The sequence below is a fragment of the Excalfactoria chinensis genome, chromosome 3 (assembly GCF_039878825.1).
Source record: "Excalfactoria chinensis isolate bCotChi1 chromosome 3, bCotChi1.hap2, whole genome shotgun sequence".
NCBI classification, from domain to species: Eukaryota; Metazoa; Chordata; class Aves; order Galliformes; family Phasianidae; genus Excalfactoria; species Excalfactoria chinensis.
This window is the reverse complement of record NC_092827.1, coordinates 55,189,088-55,211,990: the sequence shown is the minus strand read 5'-3', so window position 1 is coordinate 55,211,990 and position 22,903 is coordinate 55,189,088. Positions and strand designations below refer to the sequence as shown.

At 37.5% G+C, this 22,903-nt stretch overlaps 1 protein-coding gene across 4 annotated transcripts in view; it reads right to left on the bottom strand.

Moving 5' to 3' along the window:
* Positions 1 to 8,443: 8,443 nt before the first annotated feature.
* The window catches only part of ADGRG6 (adhesion G protein-coupled receptor G6), a 107,610-nt gene continuing 93,150 nt past the window's right edge, over positions 8,444 to 22,903 (bottom strand). For 2 of the 4 annotated variants that reach the window (XM_072331935.1, XM_072331934.1), the window contains 5 exons: positions 22,114 to 22,228; positions 20,790 to 21,073; positions 16,852 to 16,953; positions 15,117 to 15,269; positions 8,444 to 10,779 (listed from right to left, as the gene is read on the bottom strand). In XM_072331935.1, coding sequence (XP_072188036.1) covers positions 10,601 to 10,779; positions 15,117 to 15,269; positions 16,852 to 16,953; positions 20,790 to 21,073; positions 22,114 to 22,228 — 833 coding nt within the window. In that variant the 3' untranslated portion in view covers positions 8,444 to 10,600. Of the gene's footprint in view, positions 10,780 to 13,196; positions 13,244 to 15,116; positions 15,270 to 16,851; positions 16,954 to 20,789; positions 21,074 to 22,113; positions 22,229 to 22,903 lie in introns of all 4 variants that reach the window. The other 2 variants (XM_072331937.1, XM_072331936.1) reach the window with 2 other exon arrangements.

Sequence of the window (22,903 nt, the reverse complement as noted above, 5' to 3'; positions counted from 1 at the left end):
CTGTTGATTCACTCTCAGGCAGTGACTGACCAGTTGGGACTCCCTACTACTTGCTCAGGACTTTCAAATCTGTTTTCATCTGGAACTCCAGTTCAATATGCTCATAAGCAGCATTCCTTTTACTGATAAAATATGGGAAAATATGGGAAATCCACTGTGATGGACAATTTAGTTTAATTTTAATTTATTCTTAAGGTCACAATTAATTATACTAAAAAATGCTGTTACTTTAAGACATTCCTTACACATTAACCAGTGGTCTTGTAAGTTGATGTTACTTACTTTTCTTGTTAAGAAATTTATTTCACTTGCATATAGATGTTATGCCATGCCATAACAAAGGCTATAAATAGAATTGCCTCATTCAAACACACCGATATAATTTGTTCTCAAGATCGAAATTATTATAAAGACAAACAGCAGTTTATCATTTTTATGTGGCTGGTTACACCCTGTATCATAGACAAAACAAGAAGCCATTAGTAAGACAACACACTCAATAAATCAGTGCATTCAGGTCTCAGGAGCATGATTCTGTTTTGACAATTCATTGTCATCTGAGCTGGGATTCAGTTCAACTCTGAACTTGTGGCAAGAGTTAGAGAGATTAGAGAGAGAAGGAAGTGGAAGAAGAAAGTTCACCTTCACAGTCCCAGTGAGTGGCAGTAGCTTGATGGGGCGTTGGAGTCCCATGATTTATAAAATGGGAAAGCTGAGTGCTTGAGAAAAGGTGCCAAGATTTGTGGATGTGAGAGACCAGCCAAGAAGTCTACAAATGGCCAAGTATCAGCTTTAAGACTCTACTGCCTCGTCAGTGAGAAAACGTCACACAGCTATCTGAATTTAAAAGTTATTTCTTTGCAGATAAATTAATTCTGGTAAGACAGAAAAGCAAATAACCCATAGGGGTTATTTGTGCAAGTCCTGGGGAACCACTGCTCCAGTGAAGGGATATCCATGTCAGAAAACCAGAAATGATACAGAGAGATAAAATATAACACTAGGCTCTGATTCCATCAGGGAAGAGAAAAAATGTGTATGTGTATTCAGCAATATCTATCTATCTATCTATCTATCTATCTATCTATCTATCTATCTATCTATCTATCTATCTATCTATCTATCTATACCAGCCATTCAGTCTGAGGAATGACTGAGCTAATGCTCCTCCTTTCAAACAGTGTGGCTTAATAAATAAATCACAAGTGTTAAAGCAACTGGTCCTGTTTAAGCTGATATAAAAAACTGTTTTCTGAAAGAGTTGCAAACCTTGAATTTGGGTGTTGGCTCAGTGCACCTTATTCCTCTCAGACTGGAGAAAGAAGTTGTACAAGACAGACTGAACCTTTAATTTTCTGAACTCAGGTACTTAGTCATCAGCATTTATTTAGATTGGGTAAATGAGCCAAAACACTTCATAAAGCAATATATTTTTTGTAGTTGTTGTTTCTTAGCTACTGCATCTACTGCTTTTCCACAATCACTTTAATCTTAAAGTGCTTCTGTTGGCATTGTGCCAGCCAGGGGTGAAACAATCTGGATGAGAGTAGACATATGCCAATCACAACCATTGGGCTGTTCTACAAACAACAAAATATCTGCTTTACAAGAATAAGCCACAGCAGCTCCTATCATCAGGCATCTACAGCCTTGAGATCTGTATGTACCATGACAGTTCAAGGTTTCTGCATAGAAAAACTCTGTTAGGCAGAGATTGAGATTGAAGGAGGAAGGACTCTGCCAAAAAGAGATCATTTTTTTTCCCTGTAATATGAAGTAATAAATGAGCCATTTAATGAAGTGACTAAATGTGGAACTGGGTTTATCTACTTGCTTGCAAGCATCCTTGAAGACTATCTGTGCTAGGACAACTGTCTCTAGTATTTGGCTTTTACACCAAATCCTGAATGCAGTCTGGAAGAAAAATGGAAAACACAGCTTGATTTTCAGATCTGGGGGTGATGTGTGTGCACTGGGATAGTCCTTGTCCATGTGCGGTACTGATATGCATTGTTACAAACAGCATTCCTGTCCCATTGACTCCTACCTGCTGACTTGGTCACCTCAGCTGGGAGCACTGCAGGGGCCTCTGTGCCTGCATTCCCATCCATTAGTAGAGTAAATCCTAACTATCCCTGGCAAATGTCAACACTTCAAGTCAAACTTCTTCACTTTAACATTATCCTCAAAGCTTCTTTCTCAGCTTCTTTTTTTCAGCTTTACTAAAGAAAGTGCTGAAGTGTCTTTTGCAGCATCTTCAGTAATGTACGGTTTCTTCTCAGTGGGAAATTAAGGCCTGTCACCTTCCACTGGCAGATTCAGAGGAGATGCAGCATCTCACACAACTGCACGAGTTTAGCACAAAGGCTGAAGAGGGAAACAAATTTATGAACCTTTAGCGCAGTTTTGATCTATGTCAAAATCAACCTGGCAGTATGTATGTCTAATCCAGAGGTTTGTATTCCACCTTTAAGAGGGACCAGGGCTGAGAGCTGGTGGTGGCAACAGCACCTGTGACTGACTCCTCTAGATCCAGGGGATGCTTTTAATACCAACTGTGTTTCAAATAGCTGTACCGTGGAATCACAGAATGGCATGGGTTGGAATGTACCTTAAGGCCCACCCATTTGCCACCCCTTGCCATGTGCAGGGCTGTAGCGCTTTAGAAAAAGGAGTTACTTGGAATTAAAGCGGATCAGAGGGCAGGATGCTGGCTCTGTGTGTTACTTGATATTGTTGTCACTGTTGCTAATGAAATCTCATGAGTAGATTTAGAAAGCCTGGGTTCAACCTGTCCTTAGACACTTGCAGTGATGGAGAGTCCCCTCTGTCCTGAAAGTCTTCTGATGTTTCACTAGGACAAAGGCATCTCCTGGGGCAATTTATAGATGATTCTTATTCCATTCTCCTGTCAGCATCAAGTCTGATCACCATCAGAGGTTTACTTTCCTTGAATGTAGAAAGCATATGGAAGGATAAAACATAGCCAGAGGATTGCTTGCTGAACCAGAGTTTTCCCAGAGTTTACCCAGAGTTTTCTGGGTAAATGTACAGGCTAAGTGAGAAAGACCCATCTTTGGGAAGAGTTAAAAATAAACAAATGCAAAAGAACAGGATGAGTTAGAGTTATACATCTGTTACCCAGCAACAGTATATGACAGCTACACTCACAGGAGCAGGCTTCTTCTGCCTGTGCTAATCTTTTTTGGGTTGATCTTTTCTGCAACGAAATGTGTGTTCAGCTTTTCTCCTCCTTCTGCTCAGCCACCTCAGAAGCACAATGACAGAGACCCACTTCACCATGCCTTTATCTGATGCTGGTGAAAAGACCTGGAGCGAAGAACCTCCACAAGGTAATCTTTAGAGACACCTACTAGGAACTGGCAGACTTGACCTCAGCTCCTCTTCAGTGCAGTGCAGATAAAGTTCATGTAAGTTCCTTATCTCAAGCAAGAGCTGTCACCTAACAGGAGTGGGGGGTGAAAGCTGGTTTGGATCACTATTTTAAGGCTTAGCCTGCTTAAATCCTATTTTAGCTCTGGCTCAAAATACATCCTGCCAGCTTGCAAGAGGTGTTTGCTTTGGCTCTTGCTCCACAGTCACCACCATCTCTATGTTACAGAAGAAGACATCCATGTATACAGTTCCAGCTCAGCAGTTGGAGCTGTATTGCCCCCAAGCTGCATTACTTGGAGAGCTTGACCTGAATACATCCCACACTGCGTTGTTGTAAACATGCACAAAACTCTCCTGAGTACTCCCTGAGTTGCTCTCTGTTTGGGAAATCACAGTATTTCAGACCCCATACTCTGGTGCTCCTGCAAAGCTTTTCAAGTACCGGGTTTCCCACAATCACAGTCCTTCCTTGAACAACTTTTGAAGAACATTAGACTGTTCAAACCTGATGGCAGCTCTGAGTAGTGTTCTGATTAGTGTTGCCAGCACCTGCATAATTCCCAGCTCACCCTTGAATATTTCTAGAAATGACTAGATATTAGCAGTGAGTCATGCCAAGCAAGAACAAGAAGCATACTGGCATGCCATCTCATGAAGTGACGTTCATTGTATGGATCAGAGAAGTGACAGGGGACTCGTTCTGACTCCTTCCATGCACACAGCCATACCTGTGTAAAGTTACCAAGAAGGTCTGTGCTGGCAATGCAGTTGTGCCTTGACTCTGTATGTGTACAACACCAACACCACAAGTGTTTCAGAGAAGTGATGGTGTCACAGCATCCATCATTCCAGTCTTCTGCCACTCTCTGTACAAGTGCAGGTTGTTCCAGGGTATACCCTTGCTCTACTGGACCTGCCTCACCTGCCCCAAACCACCCCCTTCTCTTAGCTTGGTGCCAGAGAAAAGCTGATGGGAAGAGAAGTGCCAGTCCAGGTGGATTCCCAGGACAAGTGTGGTGATGGACGGATGAGGTGATCCAAACTCTTTCAGATTTTTTCTTTTTCTTTCTCTTTGCAGTTCTTGCCAGAATACCTGCTGAGACATTTTAATTTCAACAAGGTACCATTTGCCCATGGAGCAGCGTTCTGGTCAATCCTGCCCCATGATAGGGCAGTTGAGGGGTCAGCAGTGTACCTGCACTGCTCACATGTGACACAAGGAAAAAGTGTGTGTCCTGTTGGAAGCAGATCTGTCCTGATGTTATTGAGGGAAAAATGTGGTAGGAAGGTATGGGCCTGCATGCCACTGTCAATACAGATCTTCAGTTATTTTCCTCTCTGGACAATTATCCTACAGTGAATTTCTGAGTCACAGGATGGCAGCCCATCAGATCAAATCATTTGCCCAGTGATGGAACAAACTAATGTGCAAGCTTGAAATGGAGAGCTGTCTCTGTTTGCTCAGCTGACAGCAGTGCAGCAGTTGCTATTTCCATTACAACCCCTCAGAGCAAAAGAAAATGTAGCAACCAGCAAAAGAAAATAGAGACATACTGTATTACTCTTTCCACTAAATATGCCCAAATGCAGGCAGACAGCTCTTTCCCCTCACTTCCCTGAGTGCAGAGCATTTGCTTTATCCGCTGATGCAACAGATTACTGAATAATAGACAAACCTGATATGAACTCTCCCACATATCTCTGTGCCGTTGCTTGCATGAAGACTCTTGTTGCATTTTTTGCTTGATTTTAACAGCATTACTACCAGCAATATGCCACTGCCCTCTGCTGGAAAAAGCTGTGCAATCATGCCAGGGGAGTGGAATGGAAAACCAGACTGGAACTTAAAAAATGCATAACATTATTGCATTTACTACATTTGGATATGAAATGCAGCATGACAGGGACAGCAAGAGTCCCAGTGACTGTGAGCTGCACTGCTCAGCCACAGTCCACTTCTTCCTCTGCTTCTGCAAGATGTCAAAAGGGAAAAAAATGGCAGTGGAGGGATACATCTGAGCAGCGCAGTTAGAAGCATTTGTTCTCGGCCACCCCCCCTCTACACACACACACACACACACATACACTTTGCATACAGATTTTCAGCTGTGATTTTCAGAACTCTTTCTAGAATAGTATGTACACTAAGTGCCTAGTGGTATAGCCTAGAATCTGTGGCTGACTGGTCCATGCTGGAGATTGAAACTGGCATTGATTTTGTGGGGTAAGTAGGTCAACTAACACTCCTGGTGAATACTGTATAACTAATACCACTTTCAGACAGCACTGCTTATACAGTCTGTATGGACACAACCACAAAAAGCACTCAAGATTCTTGAGTACCAAATGTGGGATTAATGAAAAAACAATGGAAGCAGTGGATTTCAGCAAGCAGATGTATCTGAGGAATGGCTGTCTTTCAATAAAAGGTTTCCAGGAAATTTGTTTAGCTATTTCAGATGTGATGCCTGGAGCTTGTCAGGCTGATTTCTTATCATGGGGGGTGAATAGGGTGTTCCCGAATTACTGAGATAGATACTGTTGTTAGACCAGTCTCCAAGCATGGAGCTGCTGCCTTGAAGAACTGTGGCAGATCTTCAGCTTAAGCCTGAAGAGAGAAAAATATTCACTTTGATTTACAGGTGCACATATAACCATGGTGGTGTGTTCCATCTTCTCCATTAGCCTACATCCATCACTGGTCAAAGTAACACATCCTGGGGAGAGGACAAGAAATGATATGAAAAGCATAAGAAAATGCAAGGCAGGCCTTGACAGCCCTCTATTCCTTTCCCTTTTCCTTCCCTTTTCCCTTTCCCTCTTTCTTTCCCTTTCCCTTTTCCTTGCCCTTGCCCTTGTTCCTCGTCTTTCCCCGTCCTCTTCCCTTTTTCCACTTCCCCCTTTCCCCTTCCCTTACTTTATGTTTTTTTCTCTCCTTTCTCCCTTTCTCTCCCATACCACTTCCTTTACCTTTTCACTCTTTCTCTCCCTTTCACATCCCCATTTTTCCTTTTCCTTTTTTTTTCTCTTCCTTAACTGTCTTTTGTTTTTTGTTTTCCTTTTCTTGCACTGCAATGAATGTATGTCTTGAGGATGAGAGTGCCAAGGCAGGGCCAGGAGCACTCCAAATTATATGGAACAAGATAGAAAAAGATTGACTAAGCAGAGGGAAAAGCTTCCTTAGCACAGCAGTGCCTATGGCTGCTTCACAGACTGGTTTGCATGACAGATTTGCCTGACCTTGTCTTCTACGACCTTTGCCTGATTTTCTGACCTGTATATGGTTATACATCTTTATATACAGAAAATGTAAAACAAATCTTTATAACACCTCCATGAATGGCACTGATGTCCTGTAAGTTGGTAGCTATCCTTGTGGTTACACAGATGAGTCTGATTATAGATCAGCCTCGCAAGAGGAACAAAGTGAAGTGGCATTTTATGTAACTCAATGGGTTACAGTAGGAAGCTGTTAACAGTAGAGGACTAAAATAAAATTGTTCTTGATATTTAAAAAGTGATAAAATGAGGAGAAAAATAAATCCACCCTCAAATGCTGCAAATCACTTCTTACAAGTTTGATATCTGCCAAAATCCCACTTGAAAAAACCTGGACTTCTTCTCTCAGAGGGTCCTCCCACACCATTCAAGGCACAAAAGCCCCAAAGCAGTGTTCACTGTCCACAAACACACATGGACATGCTGCCCAGGGGCACACCATGCATCCTTATTATTAGGAAGTGTTTTATTTCCATTGCATTCTATAAATACTATCACTGAATCTTCAAATGCTGTTCATTTTCTGGGGTGAGGTTTAAGTACTGGGGAGCAGGTCTGACACATTTCATCGAGTTTCTATGTTCTTTAGGTGTTAACATTTAAAGGTTGTGTTGCATTTAATATTTATGCATAAGTGTGCATATTTAATTGATTTGCTGACTATGACATTATAACAGCAATCAATCAAAATATGATTACAGGCTAAATCATGTTATTCAAAATGAAAGAATAAATTCATCTGGAAAGAAACATATGAATAGAAGGAACTCCTGAGTTTTCAATTATTCATTTGATTACTTCTTGCAGCATGCTGTCCATTGCCTTGATGTTCTTTTTTTGCTCTGACATAAGTTCTACTATAAATAAATGAACTCACCTAACTTGCTGATCACTCACTGGGTCTGGCATCAATTTACTACCAAAAAGGAGAAGTACTCTGCAGGATGCATTCCTCTTCTAAAATGGAGTTAGTCCTGCACATTTATTTCCACCATTTTGGCTACACATGTACCTGTCTCACATATTTAATAAAGACAAGATTATTTTTCAGAATTCCACTGAGTAATTTTTGCCATGAAACTTAAAAAAAAAAAAAAAAAAAAAAAAAAAAAAAAAAAAGAGAGAGGGAGAGAAAGAGAGAGAAAAGAAAAAAATTCAACCATTCGCTACTAAAAAAACTTTAATTATTTGTTACACTAACATCAAGAATGTTTACAGGAAAATGTTTTTTTCCACTTTAGTCCATCTTTGAGACTGTTACACTACATTCCACTGACTAGCATTGCAAATTATGTTGACATGTTTCCTCATCCAGAACTACAGTCAATTTTTTCACAAAAGTGTTTGGAAAAAAAAAAGAAAAAAAAAAAAAGAGAAATTATTATTATTTCCCTCCTTTTCTATGGTGAAGCAGAAGCTAAACAATAACAGACATAACAGAACTAAGTATATTTGACATTTTTAACCTCACAAATAAATAAATATGTACAAGAGAGGTTACAGTATGTCAACTACAAAGTAGAAGCTTTACATTGAACTGAGAGCATTCCAGAGCATCTAATGGACACAGATAGTTTAAGATTACTACATGGTAGTAAAAGAAAAAAGAAAAGAGAAAATCTTATTTCAGAAAAAAATATATATGTAGCTGTACATTAAACTGATAGTTAGATTACAGTTCAGTCAGAATATTGTTTTTTTTTATTATATTTTACTAATCTATTATGTTTTATTATTCCTCTTTTTTTTTTTTTTTTTTTTTTTTTTTTCCTTTCCAGGAATGTTTTATTTTCCTTCTTTTCACTTCTGAATGCCTTAATCAGGTAGAAATCTCACAGTAAGCTGCTATGTGAACTCTATTACCTACAGTAGTTAAGCAAGTGGGACGATATATAAATTCAGTAAATGCTTGTACATAACCTCTCCCTATGTTATTTTCTCTTTCAAAGATACCTGACAGCATTCATCCGTACTAATAATTACATGTTAAGTGTATAAGGTCAACTTTCATTCATATCACCATGTAGGTGCTTGCAGTTAGGAGACAGACTGAGGTTTTGTTAAGGTGTGTGTAGCAACAGCAGTGTTTCTGGACAGAATACAGTTAGGACATACTCCTCCTGCAAGGTGTTTGCAGCCAGGGAAAATACTCCATTTGTGCGGTCACAGCATTAAACGTTCTTTGCACACAAAGATGTGTGCAAAGAGCAGAGAGAGGCACAAATCCACATCCCTAATCACTGAGTATTCACCTGCTTAGCAACTGAACATCTCACAGAGTGACTTTCTGGTTATCTTCCCAATGCAGCTAATAAGGTTTTTGCCTAAAAATACTTTGGTAAAAAGAAGTCTTTTTATTTAAAAACAACAACAACAAAAAATTCCATTAGGAAACATTTTCCTCTGAAACAGTAATTGAGAACACCTTTGATGTTCTGGCCCATTCTTTCTGTGACATGTGCAATAACAGCTTTTACGACACCTGGCAAAGGGTGAACAAGCTTCATGTATTTTGGCAGACGTGGTCACAAGCTAACATGCCACAGATTTATAGACTTTAAAACAAGTAAGCATTTTATGCTCTTGTCTGTTGTCTGCACACACAGAGAGATCAGTGTAATGATTTACACAGTACAGCAATGCCAAAATTCCTTCCCATTGCCTCAACACTCTTTAAACTTTGTGCCTCCAACAACCTCAAGCCAGTCAGCCAGTAGGAGGGCAGGAGAGGGATACTGATGCTGATAGGGTCATGTACCCAGAATGATGTCATTTGTTTATTACTGGTAAATGGAACTCAAGTTATGCTAACATTGCAATGCCACCTGATGGAGATGCCTATACATACAACATGTCTGAAGTAGACTGACAAATGAACCTGTGGGATCACAAAGTATTCAACTTGTATTCAAGTTTACCACTGTTTGCCTTTCTTAGATTGTCTGTAGCACACATTGTTTCCTCAGTAATATTGACCGTGTGCATATTATAAAAGTATGTGTGGAGAGAAATCTAAATATGTATTTATACATTTATATAGAGATGTTTTCTGTTTTGTTTAGCAAAAGATAAGACTGTACACACTGGTACAGACATTACAGAATACATGTTGCAATGGGAGATGCAGCTTTTCCTCCATGCTGATCAATAAAAATTGAAACAAGAGTTTGCATAAACTTTGGATTCACCTTGTTCTGCACCAATGCAAATTGCCATACATATATATAGGCTTAAAATTTGCAGAAGATTTACTAGCAGCCTGAAGGTATTCATTCCTCAGCTAGCAGATCTATGTAGTAAGACTGCTTGTATGTATTTCTTTTCAGAATAGCCTGAATTTACAGAATATAGAGTTTGGTAAGCAAGATTTGCATGATTAGGTCTATTTCGTCAAAAAAATGTTGTAAAAAATCTCTTTAACTGGTCTTAGCATTTTACCCACTTACAAAAAAAATAAAATAAAAATAATAATAATAATAAAATAGAACAGGCAGCACTGGACAGACAAAAAGGAGAACCTAACAAGTGCGATAGGGAAAAACTGTTAGATAAGAGCTTGTCTCTACTACATGACATGCTTGCTATTTTCTCCAGGAGTCGGGATATGCTTTTGTTCACTCTGTATAATTTGGAGTTAGGCTTATGGCTCTTCTGTCTTAAAATATTTACACAGGATTATGATAAGCTGTCCTGGTACCATGTTGGTGGGAACACACTATAAAACAGCTCAACTTCATGGCAGAAAATGGTCCTTTCCTACAATAGGAAAAAGGTAAAGAAATTGGTCCACAAGTGGAATCTGTTTATAAGATAATATTATAAACTGGGAAAAATAACTGGGCAGATCACATTGTATGATATCCAGTATTGTCCATTCCAGGCAGATTTTTTGTCTTCACTTAGTTCAAAGAATCCAGAAGTCCAGTTAAAACTTTGTGCTGTGACTGAATGTGTCAGACATGATGATATTTTTATAAAAGTTGTCAGAGTGAGGATTGCAGTATCCCTTGACCTTGTCAATAACCTGGTGGACAGGGATGATTGACGTCTGCTCTCCATCCTCTTGGGCAAATTTTGAAGATGGCTTGTCAACAAAAATATTCTCTAGGAAGAGGAAAAAGAAACAAGGGGTTAGGGTTTCTTAAGCAAACTCATATTTTAAGAGGCGTTTCACTCTTTTAGATTTGCCTTCAATTGCCACTACTGCTGAATGAAATTACTGCCCTAGAAGCCAGCAAGTAACTTTTTTTGGCTTCACACTGCTCCTTCTAAGTTCTTTTCCAATGTCTCGTTTGGTGATCATGCTCCTCAGGACTGTCTCAAAATTATCTCACTATTCCTTTGCCTGGAGTTCTGTCACTGTCCATTAATATGTTAATTTAGTTTTTAATCTTATAAAGTACTATAGAAGAAGAGGGATGTCCATACAATATGGCATCTCTGTGTGATAAAGTACTGGAAAATGACCTTAAGTGGATTTAATTATTTCACTTGTGGAAATTATAATCCATGCATAGGAATAACTGCAGAATGTAACATACAACTTACTCTTAAATCAGATAACCAGAACCAAATCAGGACTACGCTTTTCATTTGCATAGAATAAAGTTCCATTTTCCATAAGAAAGGACAGTACAGACTGAACAACTGTGGGGATGAAAAGATGCAGAAAATCCACATCCTTTAAGTGCTATGTGCCAATGGAGTGAAAGAAAGAAAAAAGGAATAAGATATTTTCCATTAAGGCATTTTCTAGAATGGTAGGGAAATTCTTCAGAGGCTAACTGCTATTCAGAGGATGGGCAGTAGGTAGAGCTCATGTATTAAGCAATGAGAAACAGAGACTGTAACTCATTTTCTCAAGAACACTGCCTTATTGAGTTTTCTTATCTTTTCCACTGTAGTGAATATGGCTGAAGGTAACTCTTAAGCCAGACAAAGCTTGGGCCATTATAAGCCAATAGTAAGATGGAAGATCCTGTGCAGCAGTGTGTTTTACAAGCAGCATTTTTGATGGCTGATTTGAAGACCTAGGTGAAATCACCCTCAAAAACTCGTCAGTAAAAGATCCTTTAAAAACACAGCACACAATTTATGATTAGATTTCACACCATACTTGTCTTTTGTATGAATGATTATTGAAAAACCAATAGAAAACACCCAATGCAGAAGTAATGATATCAAACCGTAAGGAATGTTACAGTATAATGCATTGCATGAAAGAGAAATGGATTGCAGAGCAAGAAATCAAAACAGCTTTGCTCATTGCAAAAAGAAACAGGCATGTTCAGGCATATCAGAATGATTTTCTCAAAGCACGCAAGAATGTCCATGAACAGCAGCAAGTAACTCCATGTCCAATAGTGAATTGCTGGTACTCTGCCTCTCAAGTGTAGGTATTTACTAGCCAATGGTATTACATTTTGGAGTATTTCTACATATTAAATGACTTATTACAATGATTAAAAATTTAGATCTTAGATTTTAGAGAAAGTTTTTGAAACTCTTGAAAGTTTCACCTTCCACCTGCCTCCCTCCCCTGGCCCCAGGACACCATTACATTGTTAAACAGCTATTTCCTCATGAAATTTGCTTGCATGGTAATTATGTAAATCCTTTGAAATCAGTGGGACCCCTTTTTTTTTTTTAAGATTTTTTTTTTCTTTCTTTCCTTCTTTTTTTTCTTTTGTCTCTTTCATTTCTTTCTTTATTTCTTTGTTTATTACTAAGCTGAACAGACTTCAAAACAATGTACAAAGTTAAAAAGAAGTAAAAAGAAGTAAACAAAGAAGTAAACAGGAGTTGCACCACCAAATCCTATGCAGAACTAATTTTAACTTCTAAGCCACAGAAACACTATCTGGTATTTAAGTACTATCTGCAAGTTTGCATCCGTCTCATAGATGGCAATGTCACAAGGTGCTAAAGTGATTTCTTTTGTCCACCACAAGTATTCTAAAATGTGCTTTCTGGATTCAACTGATGATCTGCAGTACAACTTTCAGAGTTCCACAGTTTGTCATTCTAATCCATTTTGGGTGGCTGGATATGAAATAACAGTGGCTTCTATTCATTCTATAATCTTCAATGGCCTCTGACCAGATATACTGTATGCTGTAATTCCTATATAAAATAATATGCTTTTGAAATCTTTAGATTTTTTTTTTTTTTCTAGGTATGTATCAGGTTGTTTTTTGCTTTTTTTATATATGCTCTGTGTAGGTTTCTTTGGTGCTTGATCTCCTTTCCCCAGAGTACAGTACACAAACATTAATATCAGGACATGGTCTGTTTTCTAAAAGAGCATCTTCCAAATGCTTCATGTACCATGCAGAGTGCAGAAACTCAGAGTCTGAAGCACGCTTATCTTTTGATTCTGCATCAGTGACGCAAGATGTAACAGTGAGAAACAAGCAGTGATTCTGATAAGCATTTCCTTTGTGCCAATTAGGACATCATGCAAATGGCAGCCCTCCACCCTGTCCAAACCATGCATTTGACAAAAGCAGTTCTCACTTTACCTGTAACACTCCACCACTGATGAGGAAAGGGCCTTAGAAGACATTATCTATACCACAAACACACGAATGCCTGTGTCAGTTTCAGGATGCACATTACAACCATATTAACAAGAGCTACCAAGACATGTAGTTATTACACTGTTTACCTGCAATGTAGCTAAGACATCAAACCAAGAAGTTTAGCTGTTCTGAAAATGAGAACCATTGACCTTATTTTCTATTATTTTAGAACTGTGATTGAATTGGGTTGGTATCTAAAAACTTCAGAAAAAAGATTTGAAGTGTATAAAATACAATAAAATGTGAATTTTCAGAGTTCAAAGCAAAATGTAAGGAAATTACAAATAAAAATTTCAAAAAAAATATTGAGAAAACTGTGGTATTCCCTTAACATCCACTAAATGTTCACAAGCTAAGAAAATATGCTACGATTACATTACTAATGATAATCTCCTTCAGGATATAATTTATGAATGGGATTAAGCTCACCACTTCTAAGAAAGTGCATGATCATGCTCCTAACTGTAAGTTTCTTCAAACTTAATTCTTATCTGGAACTGCCTTAATGTTTGGCTTCAGAACTGCACTGAAAAAACTCCAGGATGAAGTCACTTTGGTAGTCAGACCAATTAAAAGCCCTGAGGCCAAGAGAAAAGATTTATCTGCAGTGCTGAGGGCCTATTTATTGATACAACATGAGTACCAATGGGAACTCTCTATTGGCAGACCTAAGGATACTTTGCAGCAGCAAGGGCACGATGCTCACCTCCTCAGTCATGTCCGACAAGTCCACAGGAACAGCTGAGGTAGGGAATGCAATCTGCTGCCATTAAGTTAATAGTATGGATTTCTAGACAAAAATTGTTGTGTGCCTAATGGAACCAGGAAATTACCATCAATAAAAATAGGAAGGTATTTTCTGGAGAGTATGCTAGGTAACTAGAAGGAAGATTGGAATACCAGAAATGAGAGCCTGGGGACTTCCAGTAAATTCATACAATTCATTTCTAGAAAAGTGCTAATAACATACATTTTAAAACAAGAAAATAAATCCCCTTGGGTTAAATATGTATGTAGATTTTATTTCTGCTACATTTTAGGAAAGGATTCTGTGGTAATGTTATGTGACTATGCGATAAGACAACATGAGTTAACAAAAACTCAGTAACTAAAAAACTATAAATAGTATTTCATAAGATATTTAGGTGATTTTTTGAAATAGTTTGACATAAGCAAACAAACTTGCAAATCATTCCAGCTCCTCTCTTTTTGTGTTCCTTTAGAGTGTTCTCAAAATAAGCACATTTTTACAGCATGAGTGGAATACTGATGCCTTTTATTACATACACTGCTGACGTCTGAATAGATAAGCAGTAAATACAGCATGCTATTTGTAGAATGGAAAAACTGGGCATACTCTGTGAAAGCAGTATTAATTTCCAAGAAGCTCCACTTATTTCTTTACCCATGAATGTGTTACAGTCTAATGGAAGCCGTTTTGCTGAGTGAATCAACTGAGGACTTGGATTTGGAATACTTGATTCCTATTTCCAACTGTGCTGCTAGCTTGCATGTTACCTTGGATAACAAGCGTCATCCCTCTGTGCTTTGGTTACTATTTGTTTACAAAAGGATAATAGAATTTATCTTTTATCCAGAAAGGGGAAAGTGCTATAGAAAAAAACTGTCATCATCCCTACTAGTTTAGCATGGAAACATACTCAAATCAGAACTATACATAAGTTGTATTGTATTTTTGGTTAAGGTGCCTATTAAACAGTAACATATATATGAAAAACATTGTAATTATAAAAATTAGTGATTTTTTCTCATATTAATCTTTGGGTAGAAGTCACTAGTGTACCTTTAACACAAAAATAAGTATCCATAGATCTACTGTGCTACATTACAAGAACTCACCTGTATGGCTACTTCGTTTGCAATATGTATTTGTTGTACATTTGGATTTGGATGTTAAGTATGTTGAATTGGAGCCAATGGAACTAGACGATAGGGATTTCCCAAGATTATCAGAACTCTTCTTTATGATATTTGTGGCTGTCTTGCTCCAATCTGAAAATGATTGAAAAGTTTAACATGAAGAACTACTATCAGTAATTGTACTAAATGCCTAATGTATTCAGTTCCATACATTTCTGGCATTAGATACATTAGGAGCATTTACAGTGGTCCTACTGTTTGTGTGATTAACCTGCTGAAGTAGATAATACACAAGCAATTTTTTACTTGCTGTTACATGACTTTGCATACTGTTGCACCTTTAATAACAATGAATAATAATGGTTACACAGTATATCACAATTTTTGGCAGAACCATTAACACTATAGGCTCTTACACTGGAACAAAAATTAGACTAATTAACTAATACTAATAAAATTATTGGTGAAAAATGACAATGAAAATCTCATCATATGTTTCCCAATACCAGCATCCTTCAGAATAAATGAACCACTATGTTTGCATCATATACTTGCAGGTAGATACAAGTAGTTTCACACAGCTATCTTGGTAATCATTCTAATTCACTTTTTGTACTACGGTGAAAATCACAGAAGGCATCTAATTAACATGATTTGCTTTAGCTCTGGTTTAAATCAAGAGAAGGCTTTTACCCCAAAATATTGCTACAGTATATAAGTTACTACTTCTCTGATTTAGCAATGACACTGTTTCAGTGTTTCTTTGCATTATCATAACATACCCTAAAGTTCACTTCAATCAGATAAGAATGCAGGATAACATTTGGCTCACTGCTCTGTCTGCAAACCCTGTCAGATTCACAGAGAATAAAACCAACCAGAGGTGATGGACTGGCTGTAATGACAGCACATTAAGTACATCACAGACATACTTGAATCCTTCAGGTTTTTATTTCTATTATCTCCACAGGCTGCCCAACAGCAGCATAAAAATCTGGAAATAATTTGATCTATCTGTGTTTTCCAGAATCTTGCAGCAAAAACTATGAAATCATGTGTAGCACAGGAGGACACAGGAGTCTAACATCATCCAAGATGACCAAAAATTCAGGAGACACTCCGAGGAGTCCAAAACAACTACTGCAAAGGATGGCTCTAGCAGTGCTCTCCTTCCATACAGATAAAGATGAACAACTCTTCTGGAACCTAACCTGATTTCCGCAACAGGAATTTCCTGTATTTCCAAGTGTCTGCTGCCCTCTTTCATTAACATGGGGAAGAGCAGAACAGTTTCAAATGACTTTTTAGAATCAACCTTCCATCAACCCAATAGCCAACAATTTAGTCAGCATAATTTAGTTAGCAGGGAAAAAGGATTAAGATTAGATTTTGAATGACAGAATCTGAATATCTGGATCTTTACTCATTTTTTTAAGGCTCCAGAAGGCCTTCTAAATCCATGTTTGTAGCACTACAAAATTCACCAGTTGCCTTCAGTGGAAAACTGAAAGAAAGGTTTTCAGACTGTTTATGAAGTGATATTTGAAAAATCCCTTGGCAATTGTTGTTTATGAAGTGAAGTGATATCCTATGATTAATCTATTTTTCAACATCTCTGGCTTATATGGTATCATATTAAAAATAACATAGCAAGCTGGCTGCTTGGACTTTTCCAGACCACTGCAGAAAATATCAAACCATGACTTGTTTTTACCTGAATTGTCTGCCAGTCGGAATCTGCCACAACATAGATGTCTCCTCCATTGTTTCTGCACATTTTCTTTCATTGCACAGTGGAATACAAATATAAATAAACCTTTAACAAAAGCAAATAAAACATGTATTTTAAATGGATAAATTGATTGTCTAAAATCTGATAACAAAAGACTATGAAGTACAAGCAAAGATAAATTTTGTCACCTATCCACATGCCTCATTTAATATGTTTGGGAATTAATTAAAGCTTTCCCATCCTCTTGCTGCTATACAAGTGTGTCTGCTATATCAGAAGAGAGAGAAGAGAGCCCTTTAATTGACATTCATATCCAGCTGATTCATACCCAGCTCAGTGTGGATCTTTTAATTATGTTTTGGCTTAGATGGAAATCATTAAAAGATTTTGTCTTTGAACCAAATGAAAACTTTGCACTCAATGGGACTACAAGAGCCAGACTGCAAACTAAGTACAGAGACTGTTTTGTTAGCAAGAAGATATTTTACCTCTTCCTATTCTATATCCACAGTACTGTGGGCTGCATGCATTCACAACCTGAAATCCTGAACTTGGTACTTAAGCATGCACCCAGATTTACATGTATCACATGAATGTACTTGAAATTATTATGAGAATGGTAAGAATATGTTTGCAAGTAGTAATTACAGATACTTTTGAAGAAAATTACCTGTTTTGTACATGGAATTGCAATAGAAGAGTTTAAGAATATTTTTGTAGTTTTCACTGCTTTAAGCAATAAAGCTACTTACATTCAAGACAGAACACAGGCATCTATCATGGGGTAAATAGGTTTCCAGTAGGGCATATGGTACAAGTTAATCATCCTACAGAGATATTTTGAAGCTAAGTATAGCACTTGGACATCTCTTGTGCCCTTGGCACTCTCAGACAGGCACTAGCTGTGGAAACTTCCATCCTTCCCTGTCCTAGTCTGTTCTCATTCTCTTATTTCCTGGGAGCTAGCCAACATCAGGCTGAACACCTGATGGCAAATGTTACTACCAAATCCCTCATGATTATATCTTAAAGTTGATTAAATGCTACATAAAGCAGGCAACATAATTAAGTGTCATCCTCAAAGACTGTTCCTTTAAGATGTTAATGTGTATCTCCATACGCTAATGGCCCACTAAGTTTCAGCTGGTAGAATGCAATGGCAGGATATAGATTGGAAAAGCAGATCTGATGCATAAAGTTATCCTATTTCCTTCAAAATGCTGAGGTAATTTTGGTTGGTCATTGAATGTTGGTCATTGAATTTTGAGTGTATTTGCTTATGACACTCAGGCCAGGCTAGTTAGAGAGTCTAACCAAGGTTAGAGAACCAAAATGGTGAACTTTGTTAACATTTGTATTAATGAAAAATGGCAAGAGAAAAATGAGAATCACAATGTAAGGAAGGAACCTTGATGCGCAACATACTCAAGATCTGTTCAAATCTGGTTACTGTGTTTTCATTTAGTAAGATATCTCTGTGTGTGCTTCGCTTTAAGCACAGAGTAATTCCAATGCAGTCTCTAGCAGCCTTTACTTGATCATAGATGTGTAGTTGTTTGTACCCCAAGTACCTCTTAGGACTTCTGCATTACTACCAACTTATTAAACTGATGTTTAATTAAATTGTGGTGAACATTTGAAACATTTTGAATGGTTAAAAAAGAAACTGCCTATGTCTAGAGTATTATAAAATGAATGCACTGCATTAAGCACTTTGCCTTTGCCCTGTCTGGGCTTGGTCTCTGAAATGTTTTTCTCTGTATTTCATTATTCATTAAGTTTACAATGTGCTTTAGTAACACAGCTTCGGTTTTGTTTCCCAGAGACAAATTAGACCCTAGGCTTGGCTCTAGCTTGGCTCTGACTTGAAAGTATTTGGCTTGCCCAGGCATATATAAAATGAGCAGCCAAAAAAGAGATGTTCCCAGATTTTTTACTCTAAGTGTCAAAGAGAGAAAAATCATTTCCTATGTCAATGTAATAGCAAAATACAGTAATACCAGTAGTTGCAGCAATATACTGTTTTCACTGCCAGTGCATAGAAAACTAGGTCGACGGAGGCTTCTGGTACAGCTTAAAACACTAGCACAGTTTTCACAAACACGAGACAGAACAGACATATTTATGGGAGGCTCAGTAGTTAAGCTCATGCTAATACTGATGAAAGACCTGCCATACTGAATTATTTTTGGATGGTAGAAAATCCTTCCCAATAGAAAATGCTTATTTTTCCTTTTGCGCTATTTCATCCCCTTACTTCTAGGTATATGTGTGCTGCACCAGTTATGGGTGATTTGATATGTCTTTTCCTGGTTCCTTTAGCTTTGCCTAAAGCTAGAGAGACATCAGTAAGCATTTTCAGATACAGGATTATTATCTTCCTGTGCTTGCTATAACCTGTACGAACGTATACTATGCCATCTTTGCTACCGCAATCCATGAAAAGCACATCGTTCATATTCTTGTGTTTACTCCTCAGGGTTTTTGGTTTCATCTTCTGACCTACTGTTTTTCCATTGAACAGCACTATTACCCCACAGAGACTTAAGCAGTGGTGGTCAACCTTGTGTTCACTCTGCATGCACATGCCTTATTGATTGCGCTGGAAAATCCGGTTAAAGAATTTGTGTTGAATTTGATCCTTGGCATGCTCTTCAGAGTTTTAATCTTTTTTTCATGTTCTTCCCATGCTTTTAATCTCTCTAGGCCTTTCTGAATTTCTGACACAGACACATTACAGCAAATACTTCATTATGCGCCTGGGGGAGTATCACACTCGGTCCATCAGAAAAAAAGCCTTTAGTAAGAACACCATATTCAAACAATTTTTGCCATTTTGTCTAGCATTTCAGGTTGAAACTGAACCAAACCAAAACTGACAACATCATTCTCTTTCTACGAAGGCTCAATAAATCTTTTTAGTGCAGTAAATATGTCTCAACCCTAACAGATAAAATCCAAACAGTGTTACATTAAGCACTTCTTTCATTAAGGGAAGGTAGTTTGCTGACCCTGGGAAATTATGTATTTTTTTTTATCTCAGTGTTTGGGCGGCATAACACATGCTCCTCCAATGACATCCTTGGGTTTACCTTTTCTTATGCTTTTTTCCTTTTCCCCTAGTAAATTTAAGCTTTTCATTTTAATACATGTGTGGTTTAACACAAATCCCTCTAATGACCTTTGTGGGTTTTCCATATGCTTTTGTTCTTCTATATTAATGGGAAGAGTAAGCAGAGGTGGAGATTCTTACATCATTTGGTACAGAGTAAATCAGCTCTGAGCTGAAATTCTTCTAAATGCCAACAATATGATTCTATAAACTATAACTGATTGCAATTTATAGCATTTTTCAGAAGGATTAACCACAGTGGAAAAGTAAAATATTCAAAACTCCAGCGAAAGTAAATAAAAAGAAACTGCCTAGATTTTCACTGGATTTTCCTTGAGGAACCAAATGATATAATTTATCTCTGTGCCATCTCTCCATATTGAATGCTCTTTATGAGCTTTTTATGGTTTAATAAAGTAGTTATGAGCCTTACAAATTCCCTACAGGAATAAATAAAGGAAAGAGGCTTCCTATATTTGTTGTAATCAGTGAAAGGAAATATTGAAGGTCATACAGAGTCTATCAGCAGAAATCACTGCAGACTGTTAGCTAGGAACAGCACTATTTATAATACTGTGCATTTTAATTAAAAGGCCTTGAAATGTTAATTAATCTAACAAAGACCTTCAACCCATATGTTGTAGGTACAAGTGTTCCACAAAATGGTAAACTAATGATGTTCTGGCATCAGAGCAAGATCCAGACAACTTGGATCCGAGTTCTCTAGATGGATCACTGGATATAAGATTTCCCAGAACAACAATAACTCAAATATTGTTTGTTCTCAAGAAAAAGAAATTCAGCTTACCTTGCAATGAATTGAAAATGGAAAAGAGGTATAAGAAGGGCAGAGTTAAGGGACCCCAGGCAAAAAAGGCAAAGCCCCATGTCATGCCCAAGAGGAAGGTCAGGCTGACCACACTACGGAGGTTCCTTAGGATCTCTTCCTTTAGTGTTCGATTAGTTCTTTTCCCATTCCTTCCGCAGATCTGCACCATCACCACCACAAACATGGCGACATTCAAGAGAAACATGATTCCAAAGTATCCAGCACAAGTCACATAAAAGACAACTTTATTCTTGATCCAGCAGCTGTAAAAAAATTACCATCATTTTTAGGAAGCACAAGACATCATTTATTTAACTATAAGGAAAATCTGTCTATATCTGGTTCCTGTGCTGCAGAGCTATAATTTTAAATGAATTTTGAAATTTTTAAGTACGATGAAGCTCAGTGACATCTCAAATCACTATAGCCTATATAAGCTTCTTGTCAGAAATCAGAGGTTTGTACCTCACTGCAATTAAAAATAATTAGAAAGAAAACTTGATCTCAGATATAAGCATTGGGAATTTCAGTCTCGTCTGCAGCTCAATCCAAGTAGCTTCTCCACCTTCATCAGTGTGAAGCATAGGGAGCTTTATTAACAGAATAGGAAAGCTTGGATCTTCACTGCCAAAATCTCAGGTTTCTGCCACTTCAACTACAGGACAACTCATAGGCCTCTAGAGAAGAAGCAGTATAGGTAGTCCTTTGAGGCACCAATTTGCCAGTCAGCTATTTAAGAGATCTAGTTTATTCCTCTAGTATCAAGTGGCTGAAATGCTTACTACGGTACTATGGTAAAAAACACAAAGTTACATTTTTGTCTACTGTGACTAAGCAGTCAAAAAAAAGAAAATGAGGTAATCAAGAGCCAAATATATATATATATATACATATATATATTTGTATTTGGAGATTATTATCTGAACATCAAGAAAAAAACACAGAAAGTTAATGACATATTACAGTCTACTTTATTTAAAAATTAGATTATTTTTATTTTACTTTTTTTGTGTTCACACCTAGAACACGGAGTTTTTATTTAAGATAAACCAAAAGCGGTATTTTTATTTTTTTGACACACAATATATTCTTTTTTCAGAGGGACATTTGGTAGTAGGTAATGCTGATTATTCTCCAGTGTTCCTCACAGCCTTTTTGCACTTCAGATTCAAAAAAATTAGAAGACAATTTTGTCCATTTTACTTGCTTTATTCACATTTGACTTTTCCAGTGCTATCTGGATAATGCTTTTTCTTTTTTCTCCATGCTAAATGCTAAATTGTAAGAGAATGTAAATACTTACAAGTCATCTCCTCCTTGACCAGTAGCATCTCTGCCATACAATTCCTTGCCATAAACGCGACTTGCATTTTTATTTGTGCTCGCTAAAACAATTGCTATCACTAGAGCTGGCAAACCTGTAACACAAGAACATTGTAGTTTGCTCTCAAATCCCTTAAACAAGATAACTGTGCAAAGCTGAATTTTCAGTGTTTCCAAAACTAGTGCTTTAGTTTAGAGTATCCCAAGGTAGTTCTGTGTCAGAAGACTGCATAGAGAAAAGTACAGGATTTTTTTTTTTTTTTTTTGTAAACAGTAAAAACATAAAATCTGCTAAGTATCTAGTAAGTATTAATGAATCAAAATGTCCTTTAAGTTAGAAAAAGCTATATTAGGATGTGACAAGGTAATTCTCTCAAAGCACTTGCAAACAGGCTCTCACAATGAAGTGAGGAGACTAACAAATTACTGACACAATAAGATCAAAGAAGAGTTGGGATTTGGATATTTTTGGAGGGATTTCTTTCCAGAGACGCTGATGTCATTTCAGAAGGACAAAGAACCAGGGAACATGAACTCAAACCTGCAATTTCTCCTCTGCTTCTCAGCTGAAAATATCTTCACTTTTTCTAAAACACTAGATACCCTTAACTTAAATGTCAATAACAACAACAACAAAAAAACCCCAAACAAACAAACAAACAAAACAACAAAAAAACACCACCCCAAAAAACAAAACAAACAAACAAACAACCCCCCCCCCACCTCCACCCCCCCCCCCAAAAAAAAAAAAGAAGGAAAAAAGATAAAGA